Source organism: Aspergillus sydowii, assembly GCF_001890705.1.
Source record: "Aspergillus sydowii CBS 593.65 unplaced genomic scaffold ASPSYscaffold_2, whole genome shotgun sequence".
Taxonomy (NCBI): Eukaryota; Fungi; Ascomycota; class Eurotiomycetes; order Eurotiales; family Aspergillaceae; genus Aspergillus; species Aspergillus sydowii.
This window is the reverse complement of record NW_024467860.1, coordinates 1,666,764-1,684,640: the sequence shown is the minus strand read 5'-3', so window position 1 is coordinate 1,684,640 and position 17,877 is coordinate 1,666,764. Positions and strand designations below refer to the sequence as shown.

The following is a 17,877-nucleotide window of genomic DNA, read 5'->3' as shown; positions in this document are numbered from 1 at the left end:
AAGGTCTGAAGTCAGCGACACGAAAACTGGGAACAATAAAATGAAGACCATGTAGACGCAGGGCATTCTTGAGACAGCGAGACTAGTCAGCAGCGCCGGATCGGGCGGTCCGGGAGGAACACAACAATTGACATCATTCCGTCTCCTTCATCTGCTTCCATCCTGGTCTTTTTACGGCAAACCCCTGGCCCCTCCTGTCGCGCGGTTCTGTCGGATCAGGGATCGATCGCCCGGCATGAAGCGCCAGCGTGTCGGGGTTGCGTGCGACAAGTGTCGTCTGCTCAAAGCAAAGGTTTGCCGTTCCGTCCACCTGGCTTAGAGCCTGTGTTAATTCAGCAGTGCGACGGCCGCCAACCGGTATGCTCCAGATGCGATGGATATGGATTCAGCTGTTCATGGTCGGCGCGCAGACAGAGAGGGTCACCGGGGAGCCAAACAGATACAGGCCGGCGATTCCTCGATGAACCCCGTCGTGATTCCCGCGCTGCGCAGGCCAGCTCCACTACGGGGGAATTCCACACAGTTCATGCAAACGCGGTCCAGTCTTATGAAGCATTGATCCGCGAGCTTCGGCCGAGCTTGGATTCTGCTCAGCAGGCGAAACTTGATGCTGGTCTGCAGAACATCAAGAGTCAACTGTCAGATACTGCCAAACTCGAGCAATCCAGCCCCAGCGTAGTAGCTGCCCCCCAGGAGGACTATGCCACCGAGTCCTCGCCTACGTATGTTGGCAAAGCAAGCGATATCCATTTTGTCCATCATATCCGCAAATATGTGACCGGGCATGGTGCTCTGGATGTAGACGATCTCCCCACCCAGAGCTATACTCATTATCACAGCTTAGGAGCGTTCGTGGCGTTGACCCAGCCGCCGTTGGTTCCTTCGCAGGCCGAGGCTGAACAGTTTTTGGATGTATACCTCTCAACAATCCACATTGCCTATCCGTTCATCTGTAAATCTGTTCTGCTTAAAGAATTCCGACGGTTCCAGGCGGGCAATCATCATAGGCCGGAGTTTCAGCCGTGGCTTGCACTATTCAGTATGACACCGTTATACTGTCTCCCCAATAATCCAGACTTGGCCAGCTAACAGTGCAGACTTCATATTCGCCCTTGGGTCCTACTACACCTCGTTTCCACTCGGGAAGCACAGCGGCTCATATCATTATTTCCGGTATTTCGAGCAAGGGCTCTTCTTCTCACGTGAACTGGGCGCCGATTGCTCCCTTGTAAACATCTGGGGCTTGCTCGTACAGTGCTTCTTCTTACTGGCCGTTTGCCATACGGACAGGTATTCACTCTTCCTTTGTAACTTGCCAGCTGCTAACAAGACCAGATGCTGGAATACTCTGGGGTTTGCCATCCGTATGGGACAGAGCATCGGCTTGCATGTGGAAAACTCACCCAACTGCCCATCGTCCAAAGAATCGTGGTTGAAGGATCGCGCACACTGGCGGCGCACTTGGTATTCCATGTACGTGCTAGATCGGCTACTGGCTCTTCAGCTCGGACGGCCGATGGCGATACACAAAGCCGACTTTCAAGTCGAGTTGCCTTCTACGACGGATGACTCGCCGTTTAGCCCTGGGACTAGTGATGTCACGAGCCAGGAGAGCCATAGGGTCTGTGGGAATATGATGGACTACTTCATCGCAGTTATCCGCTTCTCCCATACTCTAGGGCTCGTCGTCCGAGAGATATACCGACCATCCCAGATTGACATCCCGCCAGACCAGATGCTCCATATTGCTGCGACACTAGACCATCGCCTGACAGAATGGAAACTGCATCTCCCACGACATCTCCGCTTCGACCTAGGGCATACCTTTGAGAAATCCGTCCCCTTCAAACGCCAGGTCCGTCCCCTCCTACATGCAAATAAACACGTCTACTGACAAACACAGCGAAACATGCTCGCCGTCAAATACCATCACCTTCGCGCTCTCATCCACCGCCCGTTCCTTTGTCTCCCATTCCTCCAAATGAACAACATGCCCTTCATGGACCTCCTCCTGCAACACAAAGAACGCATCTCCGAAGCAGAATACATTTGCATCCACGAGGCCCAGCAAACAGCCCACCTTCTGCACAACGTCACCGACGAACGCAGCCTCGTCCACGACTTCCCCTGGTGGCAGATGATCTCGTGTCTCATCTGCGCAAGCTCGATCCTCTTCGTCGCCGAGACTTTCTACAGCGATAACGCGCACTTACACGGACGGACATCACCACAGGCGCTCCGCGAAGATGCAGAGAGCTGTCTAAAGGTATTCGAGGCCCTCAGCGTGAATTCCATCGCGGCCCAGAAGGCGGCGGATATGCTGAGTGCATTGTCGCGTGTAAAACGCGCAGGTGATGAGCGTAAGTTATCCGCCCCCAATATACCACTTATAAATGACAACATTATTTCCGATACTCGAATGCTAAAATTGGACTAGAACTACCCTTGCAGCAGACCCTCTCTTCCCGCCCCATCACACCATTACACCCTCTCGTTGGCGGCGCTGGTTCTTCTGCATTTCCGCCGCAGCAACCAGGGGCTTCTACGACTGGTACAAGTACAAGCACGCCCAGCAACCTCGCCTCTGACGCTTTACCCTCGTCTCTCCTGCCCAGCGATATCCCGTTCCCGTGCGACTGGCCGAGTGAGATCTCCAGCGCGATGGAGTGGTCTGTGCAGTTCCTAGATCACCCGAATTTTGGACAGGTCGGGCCCGCTTATGGAGGTGGTGGGGATTCTGGGCATCGCTGATAAAGTATGTTTGTTGTATGATTATTATTGTATAATGTATATTCATTGGCTGGTTCCGTGGTTGAGTGGACAGCGATTTCTCGGTTAAGTATGTATATATATACTCCAGCTATGAAGTAGAGTAGATGTAACATCGGCAGGATATTTAATATATTAAACACCGAAAGTTAAACCAGGACTTTCGTTATTTGTCAATAAAGTTTGGGAGATGTAAGAACGTGATAGTATTAGTAGAATAAATCAGCCTGAACTACTGTGTTTCGACCCTAAAGACAAAGTACGTAGTGCTACACGACCCACCGCGTTGGCCTCGATTTGCATAGCCCGGACTCTGGTCCGGACGATCCAGCCGTAAGCCAGTGGCCCCTGCGTATCACCGTTAATTTCCACTTCGATAGCTGACACCGACAGTGGCAGCATTGTTTGGTATTGTCTATTGGTCTGACGGGCGGGGAAGGAACCTGACTCCGTTCCACAGTGCATTGTCACTGGCACCTAGTCCTCTATCCTGTCCTTTCCTGGAGTGAAATATGCTAGATCTATAAGACAACAACGCTTGCAATGACAGTAACACCACAACTAAGACCCCTGCGTAGCATCCTTATACCTCCTCAACGCCCTCTCCCTCGCCTCCTTATGGTCGACAATCGGCCTCGGATACCCATGCCCTTTTGCAACCCTTGCCGCCTCACTATCCTCACCCTTTTCAAACGGCGCATGGATCGCATCCCCCTCGACGTCCCGCAACTCCGGCACCCAGCGCCGAATATACTCGCCCTCCGGATCAAACCTCCTGCTCTGCGTGTTGGGGTTGAAGATGCGGAAATAGGGCTGCGGGTCGACGCCCGTGCTGGACCCAAAACCCCACCCGCCGTGGTTGGACGCGAAGTCGCCGTCAATCAGGTTCTCCATGAAGTGGCGCTCGCCGCGGCGCCAGTCGATAAGTAGGTCTTTGGATAGGAAGGAGGAGACGGCCATGCGTGCGCGGTTGTGCATCCAGGCTGTTTGGGAGAGTTGGCGCATGGCGGCGTCGATGAGGGGGTACCCTGTGTGGCCGGTGGTCCAGGCGTTGAAGTGGTCCGTGTTGTAGGACCAAGCGAGGTTTGTGAATTGTGGTTTGAATGATTTGTTCATGCTGGATAGGGTTGTTAGTTTGGCTGTCTTGTTTCCATTTTCTATTTTTGGGTTTCGTTAGGTTGGACTAGGTTGGAGGTACCAGATGAATGGCCAGTGGACAAGAACGTGCTTGTAAAAGTCTCGCCAGGCGACTTCGCTGATCCACGAGATGTAACCAGGCTCACCCCGGGATATCTTGCCATTATTTGCTTCGCGAGCTTTGACTACGGCTGTCCGCGCGCTGAGGGCCCCTGATGCGAAGTATGGGCTGAGCACGGAGGTGGTTTCGCCAGTTAGGAAATTCCTCTCGTCGTCGTACGCCTTGGCCTTTTCGTCAAGGAATGCCTCAAGGCGCCGAAATGCCTCATATTCACCAGCAGGGTAAGTCTCGCGCAGACCAGCCGCTTTCTCTTCATCTAGCTGCTTATTCTCCGGCGGCGAGGGAACATTGCTATCAAACAGAGCGGCGAAATAGCGTCTCGCATCGCCCGGATTTGACCCCGGATCCGCAGAGATCTCCAGATACTCCGGGTTCTGGTCTAAGAAAGTGAGCCAGGCGCGGAACCACGGGGTGTAAACCGCATATTGCTTGCCCTGTTGGGAGGAAAGCAGACCCGGTGTGACAACGCAGGTGTCATGGGCGGTCTCGAATTTAATTCCATTTTCTGCGGCCCGGCGAACCAGACTTGCATCGCGGCGGAGCTCGTCGACTTCGTATTCTAAGTTGGCGAAGAGATGGTTGGCGCCCCATTCTTGACACAGATCGACGAGCCGGCCGGGGACATCGCTCCGTCGCGGGACTGTCTCCATGTACAACGGCACGTCCAGCTCCGCGAGATCGCGCTTTAATTGCCCCAGTGTGCGCAGGGTCAGATCTACGCGGGCGGGGCTGGCTAGGTGTGCTGTTAGGTCTTGTGGTGATAGAATGTACACCGTGACTAGGGGGATTTTGTGTTCGCGCGCGGCATGGTATGCCATCTGTAGTGCGCGATTGTCATGGAGACGCAGATCGGTCTTGAACCAGTGCACAACAGCGGCATTAGCGGAAATGGTGTTCCGCTGTTGAGCTGTCTCTGTGTATGCCCGTTGCCATGTTTCAATTGGGCGTTCAATGGTTCCATTAGTGTAGGCTTCACATCGCGCATTGCTCATTTCAGGTGGATAGAAATCGCGCAGGACAATACCAAAGTCTTCCGTTTGTTGCGCATTGGGGTGGTATCTGTCGTCGTCAGCATCGTTGGAGAGCTTGCGCTTCTGAGGCATTGCGGCAATGGAATCCTCGTTTATTGCAGCTGTCGTCGGGGATTTCCAAGGTTGACTTGGGTGCAACCTTTGATTTTGTGGACTGCGATCGATCGATCGGAGCCGAACGCTCTGACGTCAAGACAGTATACACCGACACCCCGTGGATATCAAATTCATTGCATGAGCTGTAGCCGGCAACTGCCAATCTCCAACGCGCACCTGCTAATTGCAACTCATGAAGCGACCACAGCTTCACAGACCCAACGAGTGACGAGTGACGGGTACCTAAGCCTCGTTTGGCCGGAGGAGCCCCGGACCAGCCCCGGGCCAGTCGCAGGCAGTAAGCCAAACTCAAATGTATTTCCGGGAGCCGCGCCGTCGGTTCACAGGCGATCTGGATCCAATAGTTTGGTTAATGGCTGCCGGCGCTGCCGATCGCGGTTGGAGTCGAAACTGACAAAATATCCACCATAGCAAGGGGTGGATAAATATCCCGACGGGTGCCTGCTCCCCCATTGACCCCCTGGCTAGACTCTTGACTCTCCGTTGGTCGCTCCAAAGTCAATCCAAGGTCAATTGAGCATGTCCGCCCATGTCTGAACATGCGCTTCCTGGCATCGGTGATGACCCCGTCGTCCCCTTTGTCCTTGCTGCCTTCGCAACCCTTGTTTACTACAATGCCATCGAGCTGATTGTGCTCTGCTCAGCCACCTTCAAGCGCTGCGGCAGCCTGTACTTCTGGTGCTTGCTCATCACCTCGATCGGTCTGATCCCGCACGTCAGCGGATATGTCCTTCTCTTCTTCCGCCAGGATGTCTCGCAGTATGCCGCCGTTTCGCTCATTATTATCGGCTGGATCTGCACCGTCACCGGCCAGTCGCTGGTCCTCTGGTCGCGTCTGCATTTCGTCTGCCATAATCCCCGCCTCATAAAAGGCCTGCTTGTCATGATCGTCGTTAACGCGTTCCTCTTGCATACACCCACAACCGTCCTCCTTTTCGGCACCGTCTCTTCAAAAACCTCCTCCTTATCGCACACCTTCTCTGTCGGATACAACATCATGGAACGGATCCAGCTCGTGGGATTCTGCATTCAGGAAATCATCCTCTCCGGCGTGTATGTCTGGGAAACGGCCAAAATGCTGCGTCTGCGCTCAGAAGCACACCACCGCCGGATTCTCGCTCAGCTGCTCGCCATGAACGTCGTCATGCTGATCATCGACTTGGTCGTCGTCATCGTCGAGTATATAGGTTTCTACTCGGTGCAGGTGATGTTCAAGCCCGTCGCGTACAGCGTCAAACTGAAGCTCGAGTATGCGGTGCTGGGCCGCCTGGTGCAGATAGCGCAGGGCGGGTCTGCGGGGACCTCTGGCGGCACACCGGGTTTTCATACGATCTTGCCTTCATCGGCATATGGCAGCGAGCTCAGGAATGACAGCTACTTTTTGGATGCGCGCGAGGGAGAGATGGTTTCTAGAGAGCCTTCGAAGATTTCGCCGCGAACTCCGAGTGATTTGGGATGAGCTGGAGCTGATTCCTTTGATTCCCTATACGGGATGAAACACATCTCATTTTGGCGCGGCCATGCCTGCATCATTTATCGGCACCTATTCTGAAAAGAGAGCCGAGAGCTGCAGTGATGGTCTGTGAACGACGGAACCCAGGGAACGCAGTGGAGCACCCTAGTGGATGGGGCAGCGGGCCAAGCTGCGATCGCTTCCAAATCGTGGGAACTAAAGGCTTCGCGCCTAAAAGCGGTGCTACGACCAATAATGTGATGGAGCTGGGATTGTGTCAAGCAGAAGCTCTCATGGGTCTGAAGCTGCAGGTCAGTGACCGAGCCCGAGCACGCCCTGCTGAAGACATCGGTCCACCACTAATACTCCACCAATTACCAGACTGGATTGAGGGGTTCATTTTGTAAATAGAAACCTCCATTTTCTACGGAGAAGAGCTTTCATTAGTTTATTTCTTTAATTGCGTGGCATTTACCATTGTTGACTGAGCCCTGACTCATCCATGCAACGGTTGCTGTAGTTAAGCCGACTTCGGACCATTAGCATCACCCCGCCTCTGCATCTCATCAATTCTTCTTCACCACCATCTTCCTCAACCTCATTCACAATAACAACCAGTCCCAATTGCAACCACCAAAACCAACAATGGCATCGCAAGCCCAATTCCCCCCTCCCCCAGTCGACACAATCGACTGGAACAATGTCGGCTTCAAAGTCCGTGAAGGTAAGCAAGCTCCCTACTTCTCTACCCCGCCATCCACCCACTCATTAATTAACCACATCAACAGTAAACGGCCACGTCGAAGCCCACTACACTGCGTCCACAAAATCCTGGTCCACCCCCAAGCTCGTCAAATCGCCCTACCTACCCATCCACGGGATGGCCCCCGGCCTCAATTACGGACAACAAGCCTACGAAGGCCTCAAGGCCTTCCGCCACCCATCAAACAACAAAATCACCATATTCCGCCCGGATCGCAACGCAGTGCGCATGCAGCGCTCCGCAGAGTTCATCTCTATCCCGCCCGTGCCGGAATCGCTGTTCCTAGAAGCCGTGGAGCTGGCTGTTTCCGCGAACGCGGGGTTCGTGCCGCCCCACGAGACCGGCGCCGCGATGTACATCCGCCCGCTGATTTTCGGGTCCTCGGCGCAGCTGGGCCTCTCGCCGCCTGAGGAGTATACCTTTGTTGTGTTTGTCATGCCGACGGGGGTGTACCATGGTGTTCATGCGGTTGATGCCTTGGTGTTAGAGGATTTCGACCGGTCTGCGCCGGAGGGGACGGGGAGTGCGAAGGTTGGTGGGAACTATGCGCCTGTGCTGCGACACAGTGCGAAGGCGCACCATGAGGGATTCGGGATTACGTTGCATTTGGATAGTCGGACGAGATCGGAGATTGATGAGTTCTCGACTAGTGCGATGATTGCCGTGAAGAGGGATAAGGGGAGCGGCCAGATTACGCTGGTGCAGCCGGATAGTCCGAATGTCATTGATTCAGTGACGGCGGCATCGGTGTGCGAGATTGGGAAGCGCTGGTTTGGGTATGGGGTTGAGAAGAGGAGGATTCCGTATGAGGAGTTGAGTCAGTTTGAGGAGATCATGGCTGCCGGCACGGCGGCGGCGTTGGTTCCTATTCGCAGCATTACGAGGCGCTCGACTGGGGATAAGTTTTCTTATGAATGTGGTGGCGAGAGCGCTGGGGGTGGGGATGTTTGCGTGAAGCTTTTGTCCACGTTGAAGGGAATTCAGTTGGGGAAGGTTGATGAGAACTTGGGATGGAACCATGTTGTGAAGGCGCCCCCGGTGGAGTGGGTGGAGGCTGCTGAGAAAGAGCAGTCGGGGATTGAGGTTCCTTGAGATATCAAACTGTTAACAGCTTTCATTGCAGTGGTAGATTAAAAGTGCTTCATGATCCAGCCATACGACACTGCCTAACTAGACTAAATTGTCCTAAAATACATTCATACAAAGTCAACGAGACAAATCTCGAACCATGTCAGGCCATTCCTCCTAATAAAGCAAACAAAAGCCTTCCCGCAGACCGTGTTTTGATGGCTGAACGGCCTTGCGATGAATCCAACGATTCCAATAACCCTAAGCTCTTCCCCCAAGGCGCGCAGGCCTCAGTTTCCGAACCTGTCCGCTAGACATAATATCGCCGGCATCAGCAACACTACCGGGGCTGTTACTTCGCTTGCTCCCATTAGCACCCGTGCCTTTGTTATCTTCGCTGTCGTTATCACTGTCATCACTGCTACTGCTGCTCTCGCTTTCACTTTCACTCTCCGTCTCATCCGAGTCGCTATCAGGCGGCGAGAAGAGATCCTTACGTGGCTGGGCACGTTTCTGCGGAGCTGCCTTTGCAGCAGCTTGGGCTTGGGCTTGACTTGCGACTTCGCTCTTGATGCCTTTGAGCGAGAAGCGCGTGGATGGGGTTTGGGAGGCTCTGGGCCAGCGCCAGCTCTCTCCTTGAGACGGAGCCTGGGAGGTTTGCTGTGAAGACGGGGCGGGGGATTTGGTGGTTCGTTGGGCAGAGGGAGGAGATGCGGCTTTGTTGGCCTTCTGTGGTGACTTGAGTGAGGACGAGATTGCGGCGCTTGGTTTCTTGTTCTTCGTCTCATCGTCAGAGGAATCGGACTCGGACTCGGATTCGGATTCGGATTCGGAGGACTCATCTGAGGAGGTCTGTTCGGATTCTGACGACGAAGATACCTCGACTGGTTCCTGAGCGGCCTTCTTGGTGGTATTGGCATTGGTACGGGCTTGCACCTTCATAGCGGGTAGATCGATTTCATCAGACGCTGTCGAGTTCTGCGATTGAATTGATGCCGGCTTAGATGCCTTTGACCCTGACAGAGTTCTAGTTGCTACTGTACGTGCGGTAGGTTCCTTGGGAGTGGATTTGGGGCCAGTCCCGTTTGCAGTCGGGGCGGCTGATTTTGCGGTGCTTGTCGGGGATTTCGCGTTGATAGCATTCCAGCCCGAAATGCTTACTGGTGATTTTGCGTTCTGATCAGTAGCCGGTGCGGAGGCTGTCGGCTTTGGGGATACTGAAGTATCATCCTCCACATCCTGTCGGGGCTTTGGAGACTTTTGAGAAGATGAAGACTGTGATTTCTTGGTCTCATCAGTAGTTGGTGTAGAACTCGGCTTCGGCAACGCTGGATTATCCTTTTTTGTATCTGCCTGTGATTTTACGGACTTCTGGTTCTGCGGTTTCTTTGCCTTGTCCTGAGACGACGGTTTGCCCATCGAATCCTCCATATTCTTGATCTCTGCTCGTTGTTTCTTGAGCTCGTTCTCAAGTCTAGCCGCACTTTCCGCGCGATTCTTCCGGCCGTTCTTCTCATTAGCGAGAATCGATTGCCAGGTTTTGTAAGCCATTTTGAGATTCTTCGCATACTCCGACTTGGTTTTGTCCTTCTCAACGGCCTTGATCTTTTCTTCAAACTCGGCTCGCTCGTTCTTCCGGCGTTCAATTTTCTCTTCTGCCTCGCGCTCAAGCTGAGCTATGCGCTCCATGGAGACACCTGGAGGGAAAACCATTGATCCGCTAGCTCTTCTTTTCTCAGAAGCCGGTCCAGTCTCAGAAGGCTTGGCCGTATCCATAGGTGTTGAGGTTGGTGCCGGCTGCGAGGCGGTGATATGAACTTCATCGTCTCCTGCGAATGAAACTGATCGGCGCGCGGAGTTTCTATCAACAGAAGCATCTTTTCGTAAGGCAGAGTGTAGATTCTTCAACTTATCGGCCGAGTTCTGCACGTTTGCCGGAGTCGAGATATTCTGTGTGGCTGAACCCCGTCGAGCTGTAGGTGCACTGCTGGTGAGTATCGGAGTGCTTTGAGGAACATCCCTACCCGATTGAGTTGAATTCTGAGAGAGATCGACTAATACCGATGGCTTCTTAGGTGGACTCCTCGTAATACCCAGCCCCAAGCCGTGGCTAGGAGGTTCTGAAGGTCGTTCCGAGAAACTGAGACGGCGGGCAACTCCAGAGAAAGATTCCGTGCCCCCCAGTCGTCTCCCTGACGGGCTGAACCTAGGGGTACCAGGAGAAAGGTTACTGAGTCGTTTGTCACCAGTAACGGCAGCGGGAGGGGTAGTTCTATCCAAGCGCGGCTCTTTGTTAGGGGATGTGTGCTCGACACTATTTTTGCGCTTCCGCGACTGCGAGTCGGCGGCAGCAGAACTAGGAACGGGTATTTCGACGGCAGTTGCACGCTGCTTAGCAGCTGCCGGAGACTGCTTCTGCTTATTATGGATAGACTCTTCACCCATCGCAACATCACCGTCCTTATCTTGAATTTCTTTATTCTTATCAGAATTGTCTGAGTTTTCGTCACTCGATCCGGAGTCATCTTCGCTTTGCGATACCTCATCTAAGGAGATTGTGTTGGGCTTGGCCACCTCCGGAGCGGGCTTTTTCTGCGGAGATACCGAATAGGTGTGCTCGCGTCTCAACTGTAGTGCAGGAGAGTCGAAATCACGAGCGTCGCCGCTTCCGGAGCGAGTTGTTGAATCCAGACTATGCGCTGAATCACGTCTAGTAGGGGTAGGCTTCTTCGGTGTTGCTGCGCGAGACGAACGAGGCGAATCACCAAGCTCTTGGCTTCCCATACGGTGCCCTTGAGGAGCACTGGAATCTTCGCCATTGAGCTCCCGCGAGAATTCCCGAGTTGATGACTGGCGTGGTGGCTGAGATGGCGAGACAGGGATTTCATCATCCTTCTCAACAGAGGACACGGGGATGTCTCTGCGATGGGTCCGATTAGGAGTATAATTAGACCAGTCCCCAATATCCACCGGCGATGTTGAGTCATGACCTCCTCGCGGTTCTTCTGCAATGGCACCCAGCTTGTTGACAGCAAGCCCCGCCTCCTGCTGCTGCTTCTTCTGGCGCTGAATTTCGTAGTGCTCAGCCGCAGCATCCCAGTCCTGCGCAACCGAAGGGAACCTTACGGGAGATACTTCTCCATTGGCTGGTTTCTGGATAACCCGAACAGCCCTGCGTTGGTCATGGCCATCGGCACGCGCCTTTCCATTGTCCACAAACACGTCCGCAACGGTCATATCGGTATCGAGGTCATCGGATTCATGGTCATCATCGAGGAGTTTCTTGATCTGAAGGGGTCTAATACCAAGCGCGAGTCAGCACATGCACGATTTCCTCGGAGTCGCAAAAACAGGAGGCAACACTCACTCCACGCCCGGCCTCAACTTCCTCCATTTTTCCCTTATCATTCCAGCCAACCCACCGAGCGTGACATCTTCTGGATTCTCTAGAACGATCAAAAAGCTCGCGGGCTTTCCGGCCGTTGTGTTAGAGGAAGAGCGGCTGGCATCGTCGCGTTCGCGATCGCCCAGCAACGAGCGGAACGAGAAAGAGTTGGAGGGTGGCGCCTGGTCTCGTGGGTAGACCTTGACGGTGAGTCGTAGGAAAACCATGTTCGGAAACAGAGGGTTGCGATCACAGTAATAGGTGTTTCAATGCGGAGAGATCATAATCACGTCGTGGGGGAGCTTGTGGAAAAGTTGGCGGAGGCACACGGGGGTGGTTGGTAGGAGGGGGAGAAGAAGCAAGGAAGTGTTGAGGGGAGACAACACAAGAGTAACACTGAAGAGACAAAGCAAGAAAGCAAAAGAGTGAATTGAATTTCCTTGAGCGGGTTGGGTGGCCGCCTGCAGCTGTAACAGTATTGGACCTAGACTGAGAGGCTTGTCGTGAGAGAAATCCAGGAACGCGGAACTGCCCCGATTGTCCTTTCACCGCCAGCACGCGCTCTCCACTCTTATCTACAACTATCTCCAGCTGCATCACTTATCTTATCTGGACTGCTAGAAGAATGGTTTATCCTTCTCTTTAACCTAAACCCCGTTTCTATATGCAATATTCTAGCCTACCCAATGGATTTCGTGACACTCTGAAAATAAACACAAGGAAGTTGAATAGGACACCACCAGCCCAATCACACCATCGGACAAGGAACAAAACGACAATATACATCGTGTTTATTCTCCAAAACCATCCAGCTAAAGCCCTTCCACCAGGCAGCGAGGAACACAAGAGTCACAATGGTTGCGCCAAAGCGATCACCCGCCGTGATCGGACGTGGCTGGCCTGGCATTCTGTCCTCGTTTCTACCGGCATTCGGACTACTTTTACTAGTAGCTCCAGTCTCGGGGGTCAATGGCTGAGCTCCATGTTTGAAGGCGACCATCGCCGAAGAAAGAACGCTCAGCGCACTCATATCAGATTGCATCGTTGCGCTACCGTCCCAGTCGTCGAGATTCCAACGCCGTCCGCAACTTCTCCCGTACGAGCACTGGCCGGCTGCTGCGATGGCAGATTGTTGAATCCGGGGGATGATAGTGTCCGCAGTATATGGTGCAATGGTGGCTGCAAAGGTCAGCCAGGATGAGAGGAGGCCCTTGAACAGATCTTCATTCCTGTCGCAAGTCTCCGAGATCTCGCACCAGATCTCCGACATGGCGCCTCCACCGGGGAAGAACGTTCCCCAGACCGTCCCCAGCAAGCCGTCAATACCAGCCTTCCACTTCGCACCACCGTTGGTCTAGAGTCATTAGCTATGTCTTAAACATCAGAAGCGAATGACAAACTTACCAGATTATACATATACGCTGCCCCGCTCAAATAGGCCCCATAATTATACGTCCATTGCTGATCCCCATGATCCAAACAGTGATTCTCCATACTCGTCGTATCGGCAATAACCCAATCGCCTCTAAGTAGCGGCGTTCTTGCACTCCAATCCCATATCTTCTCTGCCCAACGAATATACGTCTCATTCTTGGTATACCTTCCCAACCTGGCAGCAAGTTGGAACAGTCCGCCATTCGTAATGGCATTCTTCGTCGTATACCCGGCTTGGTACGGCCAGATCTGCCATCTCATACCCCCACCACAAACGGTTTTATCCCACCTCGGAATCTGCGTATTGAACACCGCCTGTGCGAGCGAAACCCATGACGGCTGTCCTGGTTCAATTTCCGGGAAATTCAACTCTGCAGCAGTCATAGCCGCCGTACCCCAGAACATCTGGTCGTCATTACCCAGGTATATGCTCCAATTCCGCGGAAAGAAATCGTTCTTCTCACCCGTTTGCCAGAGCATACCCTGCGTGGTCATTTCGTTGTAGGTGGAGTCGCCGGTCCAATACCAGTATTGGATTAGGGTCATGAAGAGAACACCACCTTCCCACCAGGTGTCGGGTATTTTGCCAGGGATATTGCCTGGTTCATTGCTGTGGTAGTGCGCCATCATGTTATGGGCCACGGTCCTTGTGGTTTGCTTGATGGATTCTGGGTGATGATGAGATTAGTTTGGGTTGACTGGATCAGGACCGGAGGCTTGCTTACCTGGGTCTTGGATATCGATGTCCAGGGCACTGGCTTTTTCCTGGATGGTCACGAACGTAGCCAGGAAAAGTGGCCATAGCCATTTACGGGGTTGCATCTTGAGATGCCGTGCCCGTATCGAAGAGCAGAAAGATGATACCGACCAGAACGGTTCGAGGTTGACGAAGCAGCTATCAAAAACAAAATCTGCGAATATGGCACTATCGAAATGCGCCACAAATAAAACGACGGTCGAGAGCTGCCTGGTAAGTCTCTACTCCTATCCTGCTGTTGTAGGATATGAGATGAGGAAGACAAGTGGTAGGAGACATCTGACAAGAGGCGGGGGGATGCTCATGACTCTACAAAAGAACCTTTTAGCCAAACGCTAAATCAGAGTCATGTATAGAACTCTATGAGAACAAGCTTTGTGGCCCTGACCAAGCCACCTACAGGAATGAAAATACTGTGGACAGGTCCAATGAGGCTGTCTTTGTCCCTTGGCTGTCCGACCTGGAGTACAGAAACCTTGATCTTGGTAAGAAGTATAAACTCCAAAATCTTTACGATAACCTAGTGGGAATGACCGGCCGTTGCAATTTACATGCGGTTACTTGATATGCCCGCACCCCTGCCAATTATTGGAGCGGAACATTGTTCCGTATATCTAGAGCCCATGATATTGCATGAGCGTAATAAGAGAATGCACTGGCGGCCATGATCCTAGCTCTGGTTTGTATGGTTCTATAGCGCACTGGCCGCTAGCCAAAAGCCATAATAAATTATAACTTGGCAGAAAAACAAAACTCCCTAGATAAGACCCCAACAACTCTAGCCTCTTAACCTCTAACTACCTTAATACAGAATGGACGTAGAATGGAATCAGCAGTAATGGTTCCGTATTAACTCTCTGGTCACGCTGATAAATCAGACTACGCCCTATGACGACCAGGCCCCACCATATCCGCAAATGGTAAGAGCTGCTCAACATTCATAATGCCTCTTCACCCTCAGACATCGCCATAGTCTTGCTGAAATTGTCGCCGATTGAGATATCATACCATTGTGAACCAAATGCAGTCATCTACCACCACCTCGGTGGAGCTCCGCTCCCTGGGCGGAGCGGAAGAACGCGCCCATCGAGCGGAACCAACGGCCCTAGAAACCGAACCCAACGACCTAATGCAAGCATCTGCAATTGCCGACTCCCAGGTCCCAGATGGCGGATACGGCTGGGTCACTGTATCCGCGTGCGCCGTTATGACATGGTGGTTCATTGGGACGTCCTATAGCTGGGGTGTTCTGCAAGCTGCGCTCGTCAAAGAGGGTGTTTCGTCGTCGTCGACACTGGCGTTTGTTGGCTCGGTTGCTGTCGCTTGTATCTCGTTCTTTGGAATTCTTAATGCGAGGTTGATTCGCTGGTTGGGGGCGCGGGTTTGTGCTGTGCTTGGGATGGTGTTGTTGGGTATGGGTGAGATCTTGAGTGGGTTTGCCTTGAAGAGTATTGGGGGACTGTTTGTTACTGCTGGGGCGGTTATGGGAATGGGAATTAGGTATGCGACCTTTTTCTTTTTTTTTGTTTCACTTTCCCTTGGTATCTGAATTTCGCTGATCTGTGCAATGTAGTCTTTGCTTTATGGTGAGACGTGTGAAGTGGATGTGTTGTGTTCGCGAGACTGACTTCTCCTGTATAGGTCGTATCAGTTATTCCAGCCCAGTATTTCAAGGCTAAGCGCGGAATCGCCAATGGAATTGTGTACGCTGGAGGAGGACTTGGTGGAGCAGTCATCAGCTTCATCGTCGACGCTCTGATCCAAAATACGGGCATTGCCTGGACATTCAGGACACTGGGTCTAATAACCCTAGCCACGGGCATCCCAGCAGCCCTTTTTATCAAAGAGCGGGTGCCAATCCGCAAGACCGCTGCTATTGAATGGTACTTAGTCTCTCTCCATTACGTACAGTTATCTACTGCATAGTAACTCATAACCACAGGCGCCTCTTCCGCGACGCACGCTTCACGCTCCTCTTCTTTGTTGGCGCAATCGCCATGTTCCCGCTCTTCGTTCCACCCTTCTTCCTCCCCTTGTTTACCTCCTCACTGGGAATGAAGTCCTCCGTAGGCGCCGGCGTAGTCGCAGCATTCAACTTCTCCTCTGCGCTCGGCCGGCTCATTTGCGGATATTGCAGCGATAAACTAGGCCCGCTGAATACGCTCTTCCTTTCTCTTCTCCTCAGCGCCGTGAGCATGCTTGTTTTGTGGCCCGTCTCTAGCTCTATAGGACCACTCGTCGCATTCGTCATCATTAACGGCATGTCGAACGGCGGGTTCTTCTCGACCATGCCCACGGTTGTAGGCAATGTGTTTGGTTCTGCGCGGGTGAGCGTGGCAATGGCGATGATTGTTACGGGGTGGGCTGGGGGGTATTTACTTGTAGGTCAAGTATTCAAACATACTGCTATTTAGCGGTTGACGTTGCGTCTTTACTAACCGGTTGGCATAGGGCGCCCCGATAGCAGGGTACATCCTTGAGGCCTCTGGTGGTAATGAGGGAGGGATTAACGCGTATAGACCTGCGATCTTTTATGCTGGATCATTGGCCTTCACTTCGGCAGTGTTGGCAGCGGCCATCCGTTTGAAGACGGAGATGAGTCTGAAGAAGAGGCTGTAGGGCTTGGCATCTACTACTCAGTGTACTATGTACTAGAGTGGACGCTGTCCGTCTTATCCTGTTGATAGATAAGAAGCACTGCTTACCTCGCCAGGTCTGTCCTAATACAAAACATTTGATGCGGCAAGATGGGGATCTCCGAGACATTTATAGTGAACCAACAACCAGTAGCAATGAAATCTACCTATGGGCTGACCCTCCACTGAATTCACAACACTGTCGCTCAGGCATCAATCTCAACAACCCTATCCTCATTTACATCTTCGTCTCCAATTTCAATGAACGACTCCTCAATCCCATCTCCATCCCTCTTCCCAGGTGGTCCACAAAGCGAAACTCTATATCCCAAACTCCCTACATTTCCCCCAGTATTCACATTCATACAACTCAGATCCCTCCGAATAGCATAAGAAACAAAATTTCCTGTACACCCAGTGTTCGCATACGCATAGACATAGAGCGTTGTGTACTTGCCGCCGGGAAGCCGGCGCGAGTGGAAACTGTGCGAGTCGCCAAAGGACACGCAGGACATCCCCGTCTCCGGGCAGCTTCCGACGTTGGGGGTGTCGGGCATGAGGTGGTCGCGGGTGAGTTTGCCGCCGCATTGAGAGCCGGTCCATTGCGAGATTTCCCAGCTTAGGGCGTTGGTTTGGGTAATGGATACAGCGGCTAGTAAGAGGGCGAGTACGGGTAGAGATAGGTTTTGGAGGTGCATTTTGGATGTTGATGCGTGCTTGTTTGTCTGTTTGACTATTTTGAGATAGATGTCTGTTAGTTTCTGGGTTAGGGTTAGGAGAGGAAGTGACTTGCATATTTGTTGTATGTTGGTTTCGTGAGGATTATGGCAAGTAAATCCACTGAATATGGACTTATGGCAACTCTTATATAGATTTTCAAATGTTACTCCCACAGGGCCTGGTGAGACCCGTGAAAAGCGCAGCCAGGTTTAGAGCCTCCCCGCAAAACAGGTACTTGATTTGGCCTAGGTTGCCGTTGATATTCCCGGATCTCGCAAGCTGTTAAACGACCGGGCCAGTTATATCCGCACAAGATATTGATATCAATTAAACATGGGTTGCCTTAAAAAGAGCCCAGTGACATGCTTCCTGGGATTCGTAGCTTAGTACTTGATCAATGACCCAACATTACAGGCATCTTGCGAACCGCCAAGATTAGGCTACCCTACAGACAAGGGTTGTTGGGGCTGATACCCCGTAGCTTCT

At 52.6% G+C, this 17,877-nt stretch overlaps 7 protein-coding genes across 7 annotated transcripts; 4 read left to right on the top strand and 3 right to left on the bottom strand.

Moving 5' to 3' along the window:
* Positions 1-115: 115 nt before the first annotated feature.
* On the top strand, positions 116-2,930 carry ASPSYDRAFT_40969 (Zn(II)2Cys6 transcription factor). The gene is made up of 6 exons (XM_040846187.1): positions 116-292; positions 340-1,039; positions 1,098-1,290; positions 1,336-1,855; positions 1,904-2,360; positions 2,438-2,930. Exons 1-6 carry the CDS (start codon positions 236-238, stop codon positions 2,749-2,751), a joined length of 2,241 nt encoding a protein of 746 aa, XP_040706125.1. The 5' UTR covers positions 116-235; the 3' UTR covers positions 2,752-2,930.
* A 400-nt stretch (positions 2,931-3,330) lies between these two features.
* ASPSYDRAFT_144908 (deoxyribodipyrimidine photo-lyase PHR1) lies at positions 3,331-5,130 on the bottom strand (the record flags this gene model as incomplete). The annotated part of the gene is made up of 2 exons (XM_040841481.1): positions 3,331-3,886; positions 3,968-5,130. 2 exons carry the CDS (start codon positions 5,128-5,130, stop codon positions 3,331-3,333), a joined length of 1,719 nt encoding a protein of 572 aa, XP_040706124.1.
* A 574-nt stretch (positions 5,131-5,704) lies between these two features.
* ASPSYDRAFT_55215 (uncharacterized protein) lies at positions 5,705-6,634 on the top strand (the record flags this gene model as incomplete). Its single annotated transcript, XM_040848999.1, has 1 exon — positions 5,705-6,634. One exon carries the CDS (start codon positions 5,705-5,707, stop codon positions 6,632-6,634), a length of 930 nt encoding a protein of 309 aa, XP_040706123.1.
* Positions 6,635-7,273: 639 nt separating this feature from the next.
* Positions 7,274-8,483, top strand: ASPSYDRAFT_27966 (branched-chain amino acid aminotransferase; the record flags this gene model as incomplete). The annotated part of the gene is made up of 2 exons (XM_040844461.1): positions 7,274-7,352; positions 7,417-8,483. The coding sequence occupies 2 exons, from the start codon at positions 7,274-7,276 to the stop codon at positions 8,481-8,483; spliced, it is 1,146 nt and encodes a 381-aa protein (XP_040706122.1).
* A 237-nt stretch (positions 8,484-8,720) lies between these two features.
* On the bottom strand, positions 8,721-14,100 carry ASPSYDRAFT_27965 (uncharacterized protein; the record flags this gene model as incomplete). Its single annotated transcript, XM_040844460.1, has 5 exons — positions 8,721-11,757; positions 11,827-12,044; positions 12,599-13,198; positions 13,249-13,946; positions 14,004-14,100. The coding sequence occupies 5 exons, from the start codon at positions 14,098-14,100 to the stop codon at positions 8,721-8,723; spliced, it is 4,650 nt and encodes a 1,549-aa protein (XP_040706121.1).
* A 956-nt stretch (positions 14,101-15,056) lies between these two features.
* Positions 15,057-16,654, top strand: ASPSYDRAFT_144641 (uncharacterized protein; the record flags this gene model as incomplete). The annotated part of the gene is made up of 5 exons (XM_040841451.1): positions 15,057-15,535; positions 15,609-15,621; positions 15,677-15,918; positions 15,978-16,362; positions 16,487-16,654. 5 exons carry the CDS (start codon positions 15,057-15,059, stop codon positions 16,652-16,654), a joined length of 1,287 nt encoding a protein of 428 aa, XP_040706120.1.
* Positions 16,655-16,877: 223 nt separating this feature from the next.
* Positions 16,878-17,369, bottom strand: ASPSYDRAFT_27962 (uncharacterized protein; the record flags this gene model as incomplete). Its single annotated transcript, XM_040844459.1, has 1 exon — positions 16,878-17,369. The coding sequence occupies one exon, from the start codon at positions 17,367-17,369 to the stop codon at positions 16,878-16,880; it is 492 nt and encodes a 163-aa protein (XP_040706119.1).
* Positions 17,370-17,877: the final 508 nt, after the last annotated feature.